This window comes from Limanda limanda, chromosome 12 (genome assembly GCF_963576545.1).
Source record: "Limanda limanda chromosome 12, fLimLim1.1, whole genome shotgun sequence".
Classification (NCBI taxonomy): Eukaryota; Metazoa; Chordata; class Actinopteri; order Pleuronectiformes; family Pleuronectidae; genus Limanda; species Limanda limanda.
In genome coordinates, this window is record NC_083647.1 from 8,630,029 (window position 1) to 8,651,704 (window position 21,676).

The 21,676-nt window shown below is 40.8% G+C and overlaps 3 protein-coding genes across 3 annotated transcripts in view; 2 read left to right on the top strand and 1 right to left on the bottom strand.

The window, feature by feature from the left end:
* The window catches only part of trappc12 (trafficking protein particle complex subunit 12), a 31,699-nt gene extending 28,434 nt beyond the window's left edge, over positions 1-3,265 (top strand). Inside the window, exon 12 of the mRNA XM_061083461.1 lies at positions 1,615-3,265. Coding sequence (XP_060939444.1) covers positions 1,615-1,857 — 243 coding nt within the window. The 3' untranslated portion in view covers positions 1,858-3,265. The remainder of the gene's footprint in view (positions 1-1,614) is intronic.
* A 383-nt stretch (positions 3,266-3,648) lies between these two features.
* On the bottom strand, positions 3,649-7,039 carry adi1 (acireductone dioxygenase 1). Its single transcript, XM_061083471.1, has 4 exons — positions 6,860-7,039; positions 6,094-6,213; positions 5,439-5,618; positions 3,649-5,310 (listed from the first exon to the last, which is right to left on the bottom strand). Exons 1-4 carry the CDS (start codon positions 6,980-6,982, stop codon positions 5,194-5,196), a joined length of 540 nt encoding a protein of 179 aa, XP_060939454.1. The 5' UTR covers positions 6,983-7,039; the 3' UTR covers positions 3,649-5,193.
* A 6,027-nt stretch (positions 7,040-13,066) lies between these two features.
* On the top strand, positions 13,067-13,948 carry LOC133016138 (gastrula zinc finger protein XlCGF57.1-like). Its single transcript, XM_061083467.1, has one exon. The coding sequence runs from the start codon at positions 13,067-13,069 to the stop codon at positions 13,946-13,948; it is 882 nt and encodes a 293-aa protein (XP_060939450.1).
* Positions 13,949-21,676: the final 7,728 nt, after the last annotated feature.

Genomic DNA, 21,676 nt, shown 5'->3' on the forward strand with positions numbered 1-21,676 from the left:
TGCAAACAATTACACATTGTTCAAATGTTTAGTGGAGCAGCTGCTTAGTAGCCTGACGTTGTCATACTCATTATTCTAGTCAGAATATGAGTCTGAGACCGCTCCATTGGGCTGTGATTATGGGGCGTGTTTCAACAGAACCAGGAAACGAAATGCCTCTTCGCTCAATTGGATAGACCTACAACCAATCAGAGCAACGTAGTATTTGACGTATGTCAAGCGACGCATAGTTGTTGTGAGTTGTCTGTTTCACAAGTTTATTTACTCTCTAAATAAATCAATGGAAATGCTGCTAATGCCGCTCGTATATCCACCGGAGGCAAAGCCCCCAGGAAGCAGCTGGAGACCCCCCCCCCCAACTCTCTTTTTATTTATATGACTGCTTGTGTGGCCGCAGCATCGGGGCCAGCTTATAAATTAAACTTTTTATGAATCACGTAGGAGGACGGCAAAAACATCTTTTCGATCTACAAATGCCTTGATCACGTTCCTCTGTTCCTCTTTCAAAATGAATGCGCTGTCGATGTCTGCTGGAACAGACTCGATGGCAGCATTGACACATCTCAGCTCTGCAGGCAGCGCTCTCTGGTGACGTGGTTGATTACGTCACTGTAGATCATCTGTCAATCATCGTATAAAGCCCGCCCTGACGATTTGATTGGTCCGATCAGCTCCTGATCGGCCATAGTTTCTCCCCAACGGAGCGACTCCAGACCAAACTTCCCGAACAACAAATGTTGTGGGCGGGGCTAAGTTCGTCTGGCACCCAGGCTAGCTGCTTAGACCAACTCAAGAAGAATGGAAGCTGTTATTACTGCCAACATGGTTTCTATAAAACACTGAATTAAGGGTCTAAATATATTTGTACATAACAGATTTCACTCTTCTTGTTTCCAAAAATAATATTTTTTTGGTTATTCAGTAGATTCTTACTAAATTAAAAGTAAATCAACTCAATAAATTGTGCAAAGTCTGAACACCTCCTGAACCTTGATGTTGTTATACATTTAACTGTAAATTTCAACCTTTAATCAATAGCATGTAGTATCATATGAAGCCCTTGAGAAACAGTTGATCTAAAAACACAATAATAATAATACATTTTATTTATAGGGCGCTTTTCATGATACTCAAAGACACTTTACAACATTAAAAAGTTAGCATTTTTTTTTCATAGCAAATCTACACACAGCATCGGTTCACTCAGCTCCTCCTGACTCTGCTCACTCCCTTTCTATCTCGCCCGGCCCGACACACACACAAACATTGTCATCAGACACATCTCTAAACTTCAACGGTGCTAAAACAACATCATTTGCTTTTTACGAACACAAATGGCGTACGAGATTATTTGCATATAGAGCGTGGAAGTGAGATGCGATCACAAGTGGTCACAGGAGACGCATTCAGGACTCATTTTAAAGAGCACGTGTGAACGGACGAACTTGAAGCTGTCCACTTGTGATTGGATCTTTCAGGACGGATGTTAATACCAGGTCTGAACGGGTCCAGGTGTGATTTGATTGTTTGAAGTGCCAAAACATTAACTGTAATAACCAACAATAATGAAACCATTAGTGAGAAGTTCATATCTGATCTTCCTCCGTCCTCAAGGCCAACAACAACGCGGCAGTGTGCCTGCTGTACCTGGGCCACTTGAAGGAGTCCCTGGGCCAGCTGGAGGGTCTGGTGCAGCAGGACCCGGCGCTCTACCTCCACGAGAGTGTCCTCTTCAACCTGACCACCATGTACGAGCTGGAGTCGTCCCGCAGCACCCAGAAGAAGCAGGCTCTGCTGGAGGCCGTGGCCTGTCGAGAGGGCGACAGCTTCAACACACAGTGCCTCAAACTGGTCTGAAGAGGCAAGAGGTGGGACTGGGGGAGGACACACACCCACACACTACTGCTACTGGAAACCCCCCAGAATAGAATCCATCTACCGGCGAAACTCATCATATCCCCAGTTCGAAGTTGCTTGTTTAATCCGTACTGAAGCAAACGTGTGGAACGTTGCAGTTTTAAAGGGGTTTGTTTTGTAGACTATTACTTGACCGGGCCCAGTGATCTTAAGAGACTCAGTGACGTCAATGCAAGACATGGGACGACTGAGGGATCGCTAGGACCTGCAGGGTGAGTCATATGACCAGCAGGGGTCGCAGTTAACAAGGCTATCATCACTACCGAATCTGCTTGAGTGCTTATGGCAAGGCTGTTCAAGCCATTGTCTTAATATTATCTTTGAGACCATGCTGGCTGTGGGTTCGACAATGTTTTATACATTTTTATGTCACACTCGATGTATCACAGCAAGAATTCACATTTAATTTAAAAATGACTCTTTTCGGACTTTCCACTACATTCCACTTGTCCTTTTCATAACCGGTTATCAATTATCAGACAGAGGTGGTCATTCACTCACTTCATTACAAAAACATGACAGAATTTGAGGGAAGATTCTTGGGTAATAGACCTGTAATAGAGAAACGTTTTTAAAATCTTCTTAATCAGAATTTATGTCCCCATGATTATTCTTGATGAGAATATATTTTTGTGCAGGGTCGTCTTGCTACAAGTCTTAATGCGTCACTAATGAGCCCCTTCATATATGAAACCTCTGCACTGATACAGTCACATCAGTACTGCTTTATCTGATAGAATTGAAAGAATGAAGATGCATAGCACGTTTATTAACAAGCGTTGCCACATTTACACCCTTTGCTGTTGACTTTCACATTTTGGACTCTGGTATGAAGTCTTTCTTTATTTCTTATACTAAAAGTGGATCGGTTAGAAAGGCTACGAAAAGCTGGCTAATGACATCCATCGAGTGACTCCTACCTTACAGGTCATGGGACAAGGCGGTCCCTGAGAAGAAATGGTCCGGCACTTGGCGTGGGCATTATCCTAAGCTTTAGTGTGCTTTAAGTTTAGCTTCCTCAGTTCATCGGCACACACCTGTAATACTGGACTAACTAACCACTCAGTTTGAGGTGCATGTTTTTTTTTACCAGGTTTATTAACAGTGAAGATGGAACACGTCCTTCAGATTTCATTGTGCCCTGTTTTCTTTACTATATCATCATGTAAGATATTAGAAATACAAGAGTGTAAATGGAGTAGAGCGATTTGTTTAAATTATTGTATAAAAATGTCTTGTTAAATCTTTTATTGATTTGTTTTCCGGTTGATTTTTAGTTATCATTGTTTACGATTTGTGTTTATCATATTTATGTATATTAAAAAAGGCATTGTTACATATACAGAAAGCCCGTATTCATTTTGTGTGTGTGTTTTCAAATGTCTAAGTATAAAAGTGCTTGTTATCTGATCAACGCTTGAATACTTGATTCTCTAATTTCTACGTCATGACCGCGTTATATTAATCATAACGATAGACCCCATTATTTATATATATATACACATTTTTATATAACTAATACATGGCAGTCCTAGGAACCATTTAGATACTACAGGAGGAAACGAGTAGTGGAGGTAGACAGGATCGTCCACTAACCACAACGTTGGTGGTTGGGTGCCCATAGGTTTAGATAAAGTCCATTTAAAAATTGTCAGAGCCCAAATTTAGGACTGCTGTTACACATGTATTCAAATGCCAATTATAAGTTATACCTAGTTATGATACACAAGCTCATGCACATGCTCTTTATTTTGGCAGGGAATAGATAATAGAGGAAAGAGTTTCCACAATGTTAGTCAATGCCACTCAACTCAAATTATATAACAATATATGACCCAAACTAAACAACAGGATCTTAAGGAAACTAACTATATGCACAAAGTGCCATGGACTCTAGGTAGAAAAACTCAGGAGGTCTTGGAGATGTTGTTTGTATGATGGGAATTTTTATTTTCCCAAAAAGACGAGCAAAAGGGCAGAATTAATAGTGAAAATATTAAATAAAACAAAAGAGCGAAAAACAAATACTTTGTAATGAGAAAAATAAATTGTCATAATAGCCAAAACAATTGATTGCAATAACAGTCAACTTTACCACGTTCGCTGGTTGAGAAACAATTTCTTAGGAGAGCTCTAAGAATTTTGTCTATCCAGTAGCAGTTCTCCCGACAGAATGAATAGACCCAGAGATGCACGTAGGCACATCAGTGGGCCACGGATTACTTTCTAGTCAGAATGGTGGTCCCTGGGACAAAACCAGTTGAAAACCCCTGCTGTAAACAATGGAGTCAGAGCGCCATCTGCTGGACAAACTGATTACATCATTTCTCATTCACCCCAAGCTTTTTTTTTCTGTATCTCGACCTGAAATAAAGGTTTTTATATCGGACAATATATACACTGATGCTCATAATTCTGTGATAGAACAATATTAAGTGTCAGTGTGCACTAGTGCTAATTAGCCCATTTTAGATCTCTGCAATCAAAGCTTTACCCAAAAGCGAAACTTATATATAAATCATAGTTTATACTTATATAATATAAAGCACCAGCTACATATTTGAAGAACGTACCAATGACAGAGGGGTTAATTTGCCAAACGGCCCCTTCCTAAGTGAAATATTGCTATTCATTGTAATTTAGACTTTTAGACCTTTTTTCCCAGTAGAATATGATTTGGAGATTGTCTGGTTGTAGATCTATTTTGTTAATTTCTCTCACTCTCACTTAAATATCTTCATCCACCAGCACCACACAGTTCACCGATTTAGGTAAGATTTGGGGAGGTTATTAAAACTTGTTAGTGTTGGTACGGATCACCTAACAGTCTCCATAATGCACCTGATCATAACAATAACTATCTCCAGAAAATCTATTCCTTCATCCTACAAGAGTTCTGTCAGAGCAGCAGGGGTGGTAATTATATGAACTACTTTATATATTTATGGGTACTTCAGATTGTATGTTAGTAACTGTAGTGAAGTCTGAAGTATTTGCTACTTAAGTATAGTGTTTTGAAGTACACAAATATAAAACAAAAATTAAAAGCTTGCATCTGAGAGCTTTTAAGTAATTATTCAGATTTCCACTGAGACTGTCTAAATGTAAGCTTCATTTCGTTTAATTTGCCTCGATATAAACATCTTAATCATTCTGTTTTAATCTCCTTTAACATACTGATGTAAAACCTGCTACATTGCCCTGGTAGAACCCAATCAGAGACCCTGATGGATTCCAGTCTGTCAATGATGAGAACGTGTGCAGCATCTTCCTCTCTCAGGATCCCTGCAGAGAAGCCATGTACTTGGAACGGATGTCCAGGTCATCAGCTGGACGGTTGTGCGCCTTCCACACAGGCTCCCCCACAAACAGCCGCATGGCTTTAGTGTAGTTCTGAGGAAACAAACAATCCTTATTACTTACTCTAGTTAACACTTACTCGATTAGATAAAGGCCTCTTTTATCAGCTAAGAACCAGAGCGTCTAGTTTAGTGTAATCAAGCAGATGCTGTCAGACGTACGGTCTCGTCCAGGGTGAAGCGGTGGTAGATTCCTGCCGGGAGAGTGATCAAGTCTCCTTTGTTCATAGAAATTCGGATCCATCTGTCCTCCTTGTCCCTGACGTCAAAGTAGGCCCGGCCGTCCAGGATGTAGCGGATCTCATCATCCTGGTGCAGGTGCTCCTCGAAGAACATCTTCAGCTGAGGGGAGTCAGATAAAAGACAGAGGCCTGAATGATGGCGTGAAGTTTTACAACTCAGTGAATAAGACACATAGTTAAATAAGAATAAGACACATAGTAAAGTGTGAGCAGTCTTTATCTTTACAGATTCTCACGTTCTGTATGTTATACAATCTCCAGTTCCTCATTAACGTTCCGATGTCAGAAGCATCTTCTCAAACAAAGGTGAGGGCCTCTCAGAATTAAACAAGAAGGTTGCTCCGAGGGCCCACACTTCCACCGAGGGTAAGGCCCGATCTCGCCATGTTAGAGAACGGAGAATGAATAATCCCTGTGTCCACCTGTTTATCTGAAACAGCTCCAAAATGCAACAGGTTCTCTCCTGCCCAACCCCTTCTCATACTCAAATGAAAATCGGTTCAGAAATGAAAACATAGTCAATGACTAACTTAATATGTGCAGGTTTTTTTTGCAGTGTAGCCCCCTCAGGTTACCTTGTCCTCATAGCCCGGTAGAGTGTCCTTGTGAATGGTGATGATGTCCATGTAGCTGTAGCCCTGGTCTTTGCGGATCTGCTCCAGCTCTGGGTCTGTTTCGTAGATATCAGCATTCAACTGAAGGGACAATATAATGGTCAGTACACAAACTCATGTGTGGCAAGGTGAAAAAAACACGAGTCACCTTTATATCTCATGTTACACATTATAACAAACTCAAATGCTGGCATTCAGCCTCATATAATAGGTAGTTAAGCTTTATTTCAGACTTAAGGGTCCATATTGGTATCAAATTAATTAAAAAAATGTATGACAAAATCCAGCACACAAAAATAGATTACAGTTATCACACTAGGGGGCTCCACATGGATCACAACACAAACAACCTCTATGCATACGATTCCTCAGCAGAGCTTGAGATGTGGAGATTATTCTTCAGCCACAAACACGTGACTCGTCCACTTTGTGAGCCTGGAGCAAAGCAGCAGGAAAACGTGCTGTGCAAACAAGACTTTAATGGTGATGTGTACAAACAATGCGGTTTCGCCCACAGGCCTCGATGCTCGTCAGATCAACGAACTCAGACATGTTTGTTACAACCTTTGTTTCTGGGTCACGGTGGTTATGCAGCTGAAGTTACAGTTTACAGAAGCTCAGTGAACTCATCATCGCGGACTTTAGCTGCATGTGGTGCACGTTCTGTTGTGTTGTGCTGATCGTGCAGGAAGTTGAAGTAGTGTGAAGTTGGGGTTGTGTGTGTTACCTTCCTGTGGAACACCCCGAGCTGCTCCAGCGCTCCCAGTGAGGCGGACTGGTTCGGCTCCAGTCGGTGCGGCCTCCTCTGGTCCTCGGCCGAGCTGTCCATGTACCACGCGTCCATCTCCATCGCAGCTGCTGGACTCCACCACCAGTAAACACGAAGCTCCACTGACCATTGGGCGGAGCACGCAGCGTGACGCACTGCGACGTCATGACGTCAGGGCTGCGAGGGAGGAGTCGCAGGCAGGACCAGAGTCAGAGTGTTGACCATAGACTGTTCCAAAGTCTGGACCCTCTATGTCAGTGGTCTCCAACCTCTTCGAACCCATGATCACTTTTTAATTCCAAACCTAAGCCGATATCTGCCACCCTGATATCTTCCCAAAAAAAATACTAAGGAGGATCGTATTTATTATTTTTTGCAATATCTGTTAAAAGCTGAATGTACAAGAAATCAATATACACAGAGAAAGGCAGTTGGGCAACTTTTTCTATTCAATGAACATTATTCAAATTAATATCAATTCATATTTACAATCCACAATATGTAGCTTCTCAGTTCCACATCATGTTCTGCAGAGGAGCTGCTACTGCAACACAATGTTTTTACATATAGGCTTTGATTTTAATTTGGCCACAAATATGATTATTGCCTTGTATGAGAACTAAAACTGTATAAACAAGGTAATGGATATGGATTCCATCAATAGAAACGCCGGAGTGCTTTTATTTTGAAAAGGCTTACAGAAATTGTTGCAACCATTTGTTTGTGACGTAAACTCATCAGATAAACATTCAAAACCAGGTGAAAAATATTTGTCTCTGTTTATTCTGCTGTGAACCACAATGTTTATCTGTTTATGACACAAATGTATTTACAACCCTTCCCGAACCCGTTTCAAAGTAAAAGCACTCCAATGTTTGCTCTATGATGTAAAGGACCTTGAGTATATTATGATCTGGCACTATACAAATACATTTTTATTGAAATTGAATGTACGTACAGTATATCCGTTGGAACCAAAAGAGAAAAGTAAATGCAAATTAATTTGCATATAACAGGATAGAAGTGAATAGCACTAATGGTAGGGTGGAGCATTTCTTGAGGGAAAGGGTTAAGTGAAGAGGTATATTCTTTACCTTCTATTCATAATTCTGAGAATAAAGTTCATCACTATATTTCTTTTTACATTTCAAACAATTTTGCAGAACAAAAACAAAACAAAAAAATGTCAGATTAAAGCTCTGATACCTCTGATGGGCAGTGTCACGTGTAGATGACCCGTGGGAAGCATTCTGTGGAGATGAAGGTGCTCACGTTGGCACTCCTGACTGGACCATCCTCCCCCCATCCTTCCTCATGCGCGAGCACGGAGTGCTAATCTCAACATACAGAAGGGAAAAGAAAAAGTCTGTCCCACAAACCATATACACAATGTGAAACTCATCAAGATGAGCTCAACCATCATACTGATGAAGTTATAACATATGCATTCCATTACAAAAGTGAAGCTGATAAGAAGACCATTTTGCAAGATGTGGAATTGTGAAATTAGTTGGTAGATGAAAAGAATAAGAATAAGAATGATCTGGTTTATTTCACTTACACCTGTGTCACTTGTGTTGGTCCATGAATAGCTACAGCCTGATGCCCCCTCATCTGGGACGCTGTAGGTGGTTTGATCAGCGCCCTGAGTGACAGTACAGGGGACGCTCCCTGACCCACAAACTTGTAGAAGACAATCTGGAGGACGGAAAGACAGGACGATCACCAGAGGCACGATTTGATTATGAAGTGCCCTCAGGTCTGAGCTGGGTAGACTGTAACAAATCGATAGACTGTAAAAAGAAAAAGATCAGACAGCTGCAGCTCATTGAAAACACAACAGCCTGAGTCTTCACTAGCAGCGGGACAGTGGGTCATATCAGTCCAGTTCTCAGGTCCTTTCACTGGCTTCCTGTCCATCAAAGAATTGACTTCAAGATACTGCTGTTGGTTTATAAGGCACCGAGGTCACTGCTGCTGCTGGTTGTTTCAAGATTGAGGCTAAATAATAGAGGTGACCGGGCGTTTTTAGTGGCTGTCCCTGAACTATAAAACACATAACATGCCCCCATACTGCTTGTGTGGAATCATCCAAGTGTCTGCAAGCCCTTACATTCATATTCAACTTGAAATTAGGTCATTTACACTTTGTCCACTCACCCAAACCGGTTGAGGCTGATCGCTGCCAGCACTGAGTCTGGTTCTAGATTTTAATCTCCACTGTGGCTCAGTGTTTTCTCATCATGGGAACTGTTGAGTCTCTCTATTGTAAGTTGTCGACTTTTACAAATAAAACAGAATTGAATAGATGGTTAAAGTTGTCCATATATGTCGATATATATTATATCGGGTGTCGGTACATGAGCGGATCAGCGCAGCCGCTGAAGACTTTCTGCTGCAGGTGGAGAAAGGAGGAGAAACGACTCAATTCCCGGCGCTGAGAGCGATGCTAACCGAGCGGCTAGCGGCGGCAGCGGAGGAGATTGTCTCGGTGTTTGAGGAAACCGTGGCGGTGTATGAAGACAGAATGGAGCGTTCAGAGCGGGAGATCTACCGCGAGAGGAGGCTGCTCGATGCCGTGATGAAGCCCGAACTCCGGCTGCACAGAGTTGGTAAGTCCCTGGAGGAGCCGCTCACAGGCTAACGCTAGGTAGCATCGGCTCTGCTAACACGAGTTGATCCAACTAACGCTCCTTAAAGGGATTGATACGTTTAACACGAAGTCTGGTTGGTTAAGTTGATGACATGTGTCGATACAAGGATTAGGAGCTTTGAGCCTCCACTGCAGCCAGGGGTCACATGTCCTTGATAATCATCTGCAAGCTGCTGTTAGAAAGCTCAGCACACATCTGGGGTGTTCATGCGTTTTGGCTCCTTTTGTGTAAAAAGTCCTCCAGACTGCTTCGTCTCATCCTGAAAAACAGACTCATAATGTGTGAATAATTATGATACTGGCATATTTTAAAATGAGTATAATTTCTACATCACTGTTTTGTCATATTAATAACAATATACCCTATTTGTGAGATGCTTGATTTCAAACGAATGCTGTGATACAAAGATGACTTAAATCCATATATGTCATAGCAGTGCTTTTTCTGAACTGGGGAATCTGGATTTTATTTAAATACTAAAACTGGTTTACAACGTGGATTGATTCAGTCACTGGAGTTGTGCAGTTACGATGATCCCAGGTATTCCAGTCTATTCCTATTCCATTCCACGTGTTGATAGTCGTTATTAATTACGCTTGTTTCAGGACAAAAAGTAAAACTTGCGGTTCTGTCTCGCTCCAGCTGCCATCTTTAGAAATCTCCCCTGGATGCTTCAGCTTCAAGTGCTCGTGCTTCACGGTTGTGCTGCTGTGATCATTTTGGATTTCATTTGCAGAGTTTACAGATAAACATGCTTTTTGGTCCCCGTATAAAAAACTCCCACACTGCTGTTATGAACGAGTCTGTGCAGAAAAGCTGCTGCTGTGTTCTTCATGTTGTCAGGATTCAATATTTTCAGTTTCTCTCTGTGTCCGACTGAACTCTTAACAAATAAAGATAGGTTGGGATAGGAACAGTTTTAGCTAGATATTATGCCTTCATACAAATGATTTTAATAACCATTGCTGCTTGGTGCTAATCATGAATCTTTCTTACTTAACTCTTGATATTAAAACATAATTTCCTTAGATGCATTCGACATCTGACAGACTTCAAGGAGCTGTCCCATCTGGGGCATAGACATTGTTGACATTATTTAGATCAAGCAGGAACACAATAATCTTTTCTCCAATTACAACATCACTGGCACTCACTCAACAGTTTGAGCCAGATGAAGGCCTTCATACAGATTATTAGCAATAATCTTTTGATTCTCAAGGCCAATTTATGCCTCTCCGTTGTTTCTATTACGACAGATAAGACCGCCCTATCCGTCGTGAAACGCCCTCTTCGAGGGCTTCGGACAGCTTTTCGTACACGTCTGATTTTTCTAACTATCCGTCTTCATGTTGGAGACCTGACGGACCGCTCTTGGCTGTGATTGGTCCACGAACGACATCATTTCCGTATGACGTCATTTCCGTATTTCCGGACCTCAAACTTCCTGTTTACATGTAGCAACAAACACGAACACAACTATGATTCTACGATTAATGTGACGTGTGTGTTAAGCCAGCGGAGTTGTCCGGCTGACGGTGGCTCGTTAGAGCACTGACGACATGTGTGCACGGTCACATACGGTTATAACGAGCTTTCAAAACGGCGCTAGCAGGCTAGGCTAGCGGGCTAGGCTAGCCACCATGCTAACTGCGGTGGTAACAGTGCAAGAACCCGCCGTCACGACTTTAATTCCACTTCTATCATGACACTGTTTCTATAATACCGTCAGGTTAGAAGCAAACACTGGATAGTAGTAGTTAGTGCCGGGAGTCCCTGCTGACTGTGTGTGGAAGCTGGGGGGAGCTAGGTCCGGGTAGCTTCTAGCTACATGTAGCCTCAAGCAGATTCAAGCTGTGGAATCAGCAACACAGTTCGGAAACAAGACCGGGGAACCGCTGCGCTAAGAAACGATTACATCAGCATCTTGACCTGCTGGGTGTCACTTTATTTAGTTCTGTTAGTTGCCATGGTTCAGTGTGTGGGAGGCAAGCTAACATGTCAACAGAGACACGTGGACTTCTTCTTCCCAAATGGGGTAGGCTTCTCTGAGCTCGTCTTCCGTTGCGCCGACGGAGACTGACTGAGAAGTAAAAATCAAAAAGACTCTTTTCCCCCCGCTGAGACATCTCTGAGAAACGGACACGTAGTAGTATATAAGAGCCTTCAGAATGTTCAATCTTGAAACTAGCTAGAAATGGGTGTGCGTCACAACGATAGTCAGTCTCACACCTGTCTTGATAAGAGAGCAGGAGTGACAATGTTATGATTTAGTTGGTACAGCCGAGAGCGCAGAAACACAACGTTTTCTACTCAAGGCTAGTTTATGAGACACAACATCAGACTGTCAGGATAGAGTTGTCTAGCAACCGGCAGAGTAGCGTAGGAGCATGACGGAAAGCTGCTTCTATGCCATTTCCTGGATTCGGTGACAAGAGGTGTGGGACTGCGGCTGGTCCAATAAGGGAGATCCAAAGTGATTTGCGGTGACACCCCTCCGAAAATGTAATAACCAATCACATTAAATCTTCTATAATTATATCAAACCCCTTCTGTTCGGGGCCATTATTGACTACCTATTGCTAACTGATTTAGCATAGGCTGTGATCATTTCCATAGCTATGTATTAATCTTTCATTGCATCTTTAATAAATACTTGATTGAACCAAACCATTGGATCGGCTCTTCTCATATTTAGGATAAAAGAACACGCCGACAATGTGTGATACGCAAACCCTGAAGAAACTCTGGAGACAATTCTCTGGTTTGAACCCACAGGTCATGTCTGAAAACAGCTTCACCAACTAACTAACCTCCACTCGCTTTGCTCTGCTCGTGTCGTAAATTGTTTATTTGTTGTTTATTTATTACTTTTTTATCCTGGAAACACTTGGTTTAATCCAGCTAACTTAACGAGCTGCGTCGTAAAACCCACTATGAACCATCTCAACATCTCTGCTTCCTGAGTGTGATCATTCAAAAATAATAAAAGTCGACATTAAACGACACAACACAAGTTTTTAAAAACACTTCAGGAAACTCTGAAATGATAAACGTGTGTCTTTGTGTTTCAGTGTGTCCTGCAGACGTACAGCAGCTGATGGTGAATAAAGAAGAGGTTCCCCCTGAGCAGCAGCAGTGGAGCCCCCTTGTGGACCAGGAGGACCCAGAGCCCCCCCACATTAAAGAGGAACAGGAGGAACCGTGGACCAATCAGGAGGGGGAGCAGCTTCAACAACTTGAGCAGGCTGATATCAAGTTCACATTGACTGCTGTCACTGTGAAGAGTGAAGAAGATGAAGAGAAACCTCAGTTGTCACAGCTTCATCAGAGTCAGACTGAGGAGAACAGAGCGGATTGTGGAGAACAAGAACCAGCCAGGATCTCAGGTCCTGATGGACATTTACAACAAGGTACTGAGGACAAGACTGTAGACAGTGAAGGTGATTGGATGCAGACCAGGGAACCTGAGTCTGGTTTAAATACAAAAAATAACAAACAGCTTCTAAGTGATATGAAATGTAAAACTGGTAAGAAAGCATTTAGTTGCTCCGAGTGTGGTAAAAGATTTAGACAAAAGGGCACTCTATCTGTACATATGAGGATTCATTCAGGAGAGAAACCATTTAGTTGCTCTGAGTGTGGTACAACATTTAGCAGAAAGTGCAGTCTAACTGAACACATGACGATTCATACAGGAGAGAAAGCATTTAGTTGCTCTGAGTGTGGGAATACATTTAGAAAAAGGAGCCATCTAACTGAACATATGATGAGTCATACAGGAGAGAAACCATTTAGATGCACTGAGTGTGGTACAACATTTAGCAGAAAGTGCAGTCTAACTGAACACATGACGATTCATACAGGAGAGAAAGCATTTAGTTGCTCTGAGTGTGGGAATACATTTAGAAAAAGGAGCCATCTAACTGAACATATGATGAGTCATACAGGAGAGAAAGCATTTAGTTGCTCTGAGTGTGGTACAACATTTAGCCACAAGGGCTATCTAAATGTACATATGAGGATTCATACAGGGGAGAAACCATTTAGATGCACTGAGTGTGGTAAAAGATTTAGCCGAAAGTGCAGTCTAACTGAACACATGACGATTCATACATGGGAGAAACCATTTAGTTGCTCTGAGTGTAGTAAAACATTTAGAAAAAGAAGCAATCTAACTGAACATATGATGAGTCATACAGGAGAGAAAGCATTTATTTGCTCTGAGTGTGGTAAAAGATTTAGACAAAGGAGCCATCTAACTGCACACATGAGGATTCATACAGGAGAGAAACCATTTAGATGCACTGAGTGTGATAAAAGATTTAGCCGAAATTGCAGTCTAACTGAACACACAAAGATTCATACAGGAGAGAAAGCATTTAGTTGCTCCTAGTGTGGTAAAAGATTTAGACAAAGGAGCCATCTAACTGCACACATGAGGATTCATACAGGAGAGAAAGCATTTAGTTGCTCCTAGTGTGGTAAAAGATTTAGACTAATGGGTAAACTAACTGCATATGAGTAGTCAAACAGGAGAGAATGAATTTACCTGCTCTGTGTGGTTAAAGATTTAAGTTGCATCCTTTGCAACAAAAGATTTATTAATATTTCTCAGCAACTATTCATATTATACATATTAAAAGTACACTGTTGTAAATAGAGAATCTAGAATCCCCTTAACCTGTTTTTATGTTTCTAGAAAATATAACTCATGAATAACCTGAAAGATTTGTGTTGATATTCCCTGTTTCCACCGATTTCATTTATGCTTCATATAGTATATATATATATATATATATATATATATATATATATAATATATATACTATATACTAATAATTTAGTCGGTCTTTATGGTTAAAATGTTTTCATTGCACAGTATGTATATGTATGTTCTTAACCAGTTCACATGATTAAATATGTTTGTTTTAAATCAATCACTGTGCTTACTGATCAGTAACCGAAGAGACAATGTGGAGGGACATGTGACCATGGCTGTAAATAGGAAATGGTTTTGTATTTATAGAGCACTTTTCTAGTCTTGATGACCACTCAAAGCTCTTTACAGGACAGTTTTACATTTACCCATACACACACACATTCATACAGTGCATCTATTAGCAGCACTTTGTCGTTATATGAGGGGCAATTCAGGGTGAGGCATCTTGCCCAAGGACACTTCGGCATGCAGATGGGCAAGACTGGGGATCGAACTGCCGTCCTTCAGGTTGGAGGACAACCGCTATACCCCTCAGCCACAGTCGCCCGTTTGTTAGAAAAATACATTTTTCACAGGAAGGTTCAGAGTGAAATAACCTGAAGTATTTTAGTGGCCACCATTATAAGAGCTGTCGGAAATCTGAATGATAAGGAAAGGAGCTTCAATGCTTCCTACCTTATCACCTTTAGCATAGGAAACACCAGACGATCCTTGATGAAAGGGAAGAAGAAAATGTAGTCCCACATTTAAAGCGATGCAACCTCGTGGCTGCAGCTGGAAACACCCAGCACGTCATTCTCTCATCTCCTCTGAGTCTGGGAGCAAAGCAGAGTGGATGCTGCGTTCCAGACAACTCGTATGTCGTAATTTTCCAAACTCCTACTTGAAAAAAGTGTAATGGGCGCCACTCAAATTCAGAGTTCAGACATGTGTTCTCAGGGAAGAGTCATCTGCCCCGACTTCACCGAGCACCAGTTTTCTGACATCACACAACAATGGCGTCCCTCATGGAGACGTAGATCCTGCAGCTGAGGCCCGTCTTTTGGATTCAGTGACAGTGTGTGTTCTCTCTTATGTATTAAATGTGTTTCCAAGTATCAAAGTCAAACAAAAAGTATAATGGCGTTGTCTCCCTCCTCTTTGTTTCTGTATGAACGGAGGCTGCACTGATCACAGTGGAATTGTCTCATCCCGAGACCAATAAATCAGCGTCTCATGGTCAGACATGTATGTTTACTTTTGATGTGAAGTTGGAACTGTGAAAATTCAAGTTGGAATATCTGACATCTGGAATGCAGCATTACACTCACACACACAGGCCCCGCCCCCACTCGCTCGCACACAGACAGTGAAGCAGCATTGAGAGAGGAGAATGACTCAGTTCAGTATTTAATTCATTCATAAACTCAATTGGTTTTACTCAATGTAAATAAACCCACTCACTATTTTAATCACACTTTTTATCTTGTTCTGACATAGACATTGACAATTTTATAGTATTTCCCCCGAAACCTTCTGTTTGGCCATTTTTTCTATACATTGTATACACACATTACACACACTATTACATGTGTCAGTACAATACAGGAAAGTTATCAAAGCTTCACTCCATCTCTAGTTGTAACTTTGTTAATAGTACAGCAGCCTCATTAAAATCAACCTTGAGGCTGTCGCCTCTGAAAAGGAAGAAAGTAAATAACAGATTAGCTTTTAGGAAAGCTCTTAAGGTAGCGTTAATTAAACTTCTTAAAAGGTATTAAAAAGAACACTTGATCAACCTCTTGGCTGCAGAAGTATTAGGTAATTATAGACCTATATCCAATATTATTTTTTCGTAATCCTAGAAAAAGCTGTTGCTAACCAGCTGTGTGATTACCTAAACAGTTATGGTTTGTTGAAAGATTTTTAGTCAGGAAATAGAATCACCATAGCACAGAAGCAGCACTGTTAAAAGTTACCATTGACCTTTAATGGCATCAGATAATGGACTTGTCTCTATGCTCGTCCTGTTGGATGTTAGTGCAGCATTTGACATCATAGATCATAACATTCTGTTACAGAGACTGGAACAACATGTAGGGATTAAAGGAACGACATTAGGCTGTTTTATATCATATTTATCAGATAGATTTAGTTAATGTTAACAATGACTCATCAATGCACAGACAAGTTAGTCATGGATTTCCACAAGGTTCTGTCCTCGGACCGATACTCTTTACCTTATATATGCTCCCTTTAGGCAACATCATCAGAAAGCATCACCTACCAGGGCCGGGTCTAGGCAGGGGCAAGAGGGGGCCTGGCCCCCTCAAATAAATGTTGTGCCCCCTCAAACTAAATCCCAATTTATAATAATAATAATATAATAAAGCACAATGCCCCCTCAAGATTTGTGGCTGCCCCCTCATACATGCCTGTCTAGACCCGGCCCTGTCACCTACACTTCTTTTGTTATGCAGAAGACACCCAGCTCCACTTATCTATGAAGCCTGATGAATGTAATCACTTAGTTCAACTTCAGGAATTTCTCAAGTACATCAAGGCTGAATGACCCACACCATCTTACTTCTAAATTCAGAATGAGGTAATTGTAATTGGCCCTAAACATCTTAGAGAAACACTGTCTGACCAGATAGTCAACTTGGTATGAGTTTGGCCCCTTACTCCACTGTGAGGAACCAGTTTGCTCAGATAATTTTTCTGAAGTCTCTAGGACAGCTTTCTTCCACCTGCACAACATTATGAACATTGGGAACATCCTGTCTCAAAGGATGATGAAAAACTGTTATATTTTTTCCCTCTAGGATTACTGTAATTCTTTATTATCAGGATGCCACAGATAGTCTGTGAAAATCCTCCAGTTGGTCCAAAATGCTGCAGCACGAGTGTTTCAGAAGGAGAGATCATATTACTCCTGTCTTACCTTCATATATCAAATAAGTTATAACAACATTGTCAAAATAGATTACTTCACTCCCAAAGCACAGGTTCTCTTGTGGTTCTAGAGTCTTTAAGAGTAGAACAGGAGGTAGAACCTTCAGCTACCAGGCTCCTCTGCTGTGGAACCAGCTCCTACTCTGGCTTCTGGAGACTGTAAGAGTAGAAGTAGAACATTTCTGCGCATATGTTAGGGAACCAGGCCCAGAGATGATATAATGATAACATAGTTATGTCACCGGAAAGCTGTCGCACAATATCACCTAATAAACTTAAGGTCATGACCCCAGTGACTCACAGGTGACTTACTGGGTTTTATAAATTACTGTTTAATCAAAGTAGCCAACATATGTTTGGTGTTATTTAGTAATAATTTCACAATAATGTTTCAGCATAAAGTAAATCAAGGGATCTGAGAGAAAACAAGACTTCTGCACCTCCACTAGTAAGACTTGGCAGGAGACTTTGACCAATCACAGGGCACATCCCGAGTATGAGATTCTATGATCAACTGTTTTACCAGTGATCCCATCTACAGCAGCTGTAAATCATTATTTAATTACTATTACGTACTGTAGGTGAGAGAGAGCAGAAGAGAAAGAATTCCCCTCACTTCCTCACCAGTTTTCTCACCACACATGAGCACACAACTTTACCTGCCCCTTCATTCTCTGAGACAAATCACCAGGTGTGAGTTACACTCCTGTTACTATGGAAACCTACTGTAACATTTGACAACAATACAAAACAAAAGCAACTCCTGATTGATCCATTTTATTCTCAAGGTTTTTTAAAGGAAAAGGAAGAAAGTGGGACATGATTTAGATAAATATAAGATACAAATTTCTTCAGAGGGGCACAAGAAGGACTCAAACAATGATTGTTCACACAAACCTCACAACTGAATGCAATACACTACAATAGTACAGAGTATAAAATATACATTTCAGCATATAAACAAAACAAATATATTAATATCTGATTCTGCATATAAAAGTAGTTAACATCATATGATATAACAACATTTAGTGTATCATCCAACATTATAAATATAAATATATTCCTATGTATAAAATCTTATAAAGGCATATAATAGAAATTAGTTCTTATAATTAATAAAGATAATCTATTATCCAAGGGATGAATTTACAACATTCAGAGGGGTCACTGCAGTGCTACAGGGCAGTGGGGGGGTCCTCCCTCGTGTTGAGACTCTCCCAGCTTCCCCAGCTTCCGTTCATGTTTAAGTCCGACTCAAGTAGATTATTACTCCGCCGAAAGCTATACCTAAAACTATTCAAAAATTACTTAATGAGAAAATTCAACCAAATGACCTTACAATGCCTTAAGTTCACAGGATTGGTTTCTTAGGTTTGTGACATCACAAACCCTGGCTGAATGAATCTGTTTTTTTTTAGGGGGGGATGAGGGGGCAAACACTTGACTTTGCCCAGAGGAGGAATGTAACAGGCTCCTGGGGCAGCTACAGCATTGCTACTGGGCTTAGTTTGGTCCTCAAAGTGCACACGCTGGCACAGCAAAGAGTCTATTCAGCTTGTACAGCGTGAAGAACTTTTCACCTGTTCACCAATACGTCACAGCTGTCTGCTGAGCAATTATCATTACAGACTACATTTACACGGACACCAATTTTCCAATATCAACCTGAGAAGCATTTTCTGATTACCTTAACCCCTATGAGGTCACTCTATTAAAAAAGCTGAGCATACACATGCGAATTTAGAAATGATGTTAACTGATTACATTCATGGACAGTTTGTCTTTAAAAAGCCTTGGAAACTATGTCAAAGCATCAGCTTGCCATGACTATGTAAATAGCTAAAATATGGATGTGAGAGAGAATGAGCTGCATCATTTCATACAAAATAAAGATGATTTCCAACAAAAAGGCACTAAGCACTGATATTGGCCAGATCTAAAGACGATTGGAGCAGTAACAATGCGATAATGTAATAATAAAAAACATCTGTACTAAAATATTGTACAGGAAGCATTATAAGCTTAAATGTAGTTCTCAGCAGTAGAAACAGATTTAGAGATTAAATGGACAGATTGATTGGATCAAAAGGCTGATTGGTTAACAGGTGAAGGTCCCTCTACTGTTCCACTGGTGCTTGTGCTTCCACATCCTTCATGTTCACAGGAGAGTAAAAGCAGGTCCTGCCAAGAAAATATCATTGAAAACATGCCACAGGAGAACAATGTGTGTTATTATGAACACTTTACATACCTCTTTGGTCTGAAGTAGATCAAACCAACAAGCACAATAACGGAGGAAATGAGAATGACAGGAATGATCCGGGAGCGGGATGTGGTCTTCTTAATTCCTGCAACATAATCTAACAAGAAATACATGGGAGAAAAATGGGTTTAGCTCAATTTTAAATAATAAATAATCAGATTTAAGTCACAATTATGATATGTACTGGTAAGGCAGGGTGTCTACTACCACGTCTCATCCCCACAACAGTCACATAGTTCCCTTCACCACGGACGTTATGTTTTCACCCCTGTCTGTAAATGTGTTAGCTATAAACAAGATTACAAAAAAACTAAGGGCCGGATCTCCTCTGGACTCTCTGCTGACTTTTTACTGGGGGGACGGCAGAAGGACATTTGCGTTCACATATACAGCCCCTCTGGAGAATGTCCTGAGCTTCTCCAGAGTTTTGTGCATGTCTGAAAGCAGATTTAGACTGACACAACTCAACGACACAAAAACTGTAACTATAATTTATTGCTTTTAATACATCCTCACCTTCCGGAGGCACGACTTTTTCAGGGCAGACAACTGTAAAAAGAAAACATTCTTACATCAGAAAGTTGTATAAATGGAAATACACCTTTTAAATTAAAAGTATAACTAAAAAGAATACAATGGAATAAAACACAGCATCATTAAACTTCATGAACAGGTCTGCCAGGAAATGATACTCACTGGTGTAGTTAGATGTGTTCTCTTCTTTCTATGGAGAGGAAACAAAGGGACAATACATTGACAACAGGATTTTGGGTCGGATTGTCGGGAGGCGATGGCGGAACGAAATCTCTCTATGCGGGAAAAACTCTGGATAATGTTATTGTCCTAGTCTGAGCTCACAGAATAAAGTTTTCACACCTGTCTGATGGTTGGTTGGTTTATTAGCAGCATAACTAAAAATGTATTTGCAGCAGACTTGGAGGAGGGATGGGGTCGCAGCATGAGAAGAACTCATTCAATTTAGCCAAAATCAGGACAAGGGGCAGATCCTTACTTTAACATAACAGATTTAAACAAAATCTGGCGTCATATTTAGTGAGTTGATATTTGTGTACAATTTAGTACAGCTTCAAATTTTCTAATTTCTTCAAATGATTTGTTCCACAACTGTAGTTTAACTGTAGCCTTTCTAGACACATATTTTGTGTTGCTGTAATATACTGTGTTAAGTTTATTTCTCTTTAGCAGACACACGTAGTTAAGAGTAAAATTTATGTTTCATTGGTTTTCATTTCACTCTGTAATCATTAGGTGATCAGACCACTCCCTTTTTTCTTTAATATGTCTACTACAACAACTACACAGTTGTGCTGGATTGTTCAGCCTTGGCTGAGGTATATATGCTTTACCTTCTATTCATAATTCTGAGAATAAAGTTCATCACTATATTTCTTTTTACATTTCAAACAATTTTGCAGAACAAAAACAAAACAAAAAAATGTCAGATTAAAGCTGTGATACCTCTGATGGGCAGTGTCACGTGTAGATGACCCGTGGGAAGCATTCTGTGGAGATGAAGGCGCTCACGTTCGCACTCCTGACTGGACCATCCTCCCCCCATCCTTCCTCATGCGCGAGCACGGAGTGCTAATCTCAACATACAGAAGGGAAAAGAAAAACTCTGTCACACAAACCATATACACAATGTGAAACTCGTCAAGATGAGCTCAACCATCATACTGATGAAGTTATAACATATGCATGCCAATACAAGAGTGAAGCTGATAAGAAGACCATTTTGCAAGATGTGGAACTGTGAAATTAGTTGGTACATTCATATTCAACTTGAAATTAGGTCATTTACACTTTGTCCACTCATCCAAACCAGTTGAGGCTGATCGCTGCCAGCACTGAGTCTGGTTCTGGATTTTTATCTCCACTGTGGCTCAGTGTTTTCTCATCATGGGAACTGTTGGGATTCTATCTTGTAAGTTGTCGACTTTTACAATTAAAACAGAATTGAATAGATGGTTAGAGTTGTCCATATATTGTCCTCCTCCCCCCCTCCCCTCCTCCTTATACAAACTCCTTTTTTGGTCTCCATTGACCGATTACACCTTGTGCAAATATAATATAATCACCAATGTTATGTGACGCATTTTGAAGTTGACAATCACAACACTGACTTCATTATAAACTTATTGTGGACTTCTGACTAACAAGGAAAATGAATTTATGCTCGA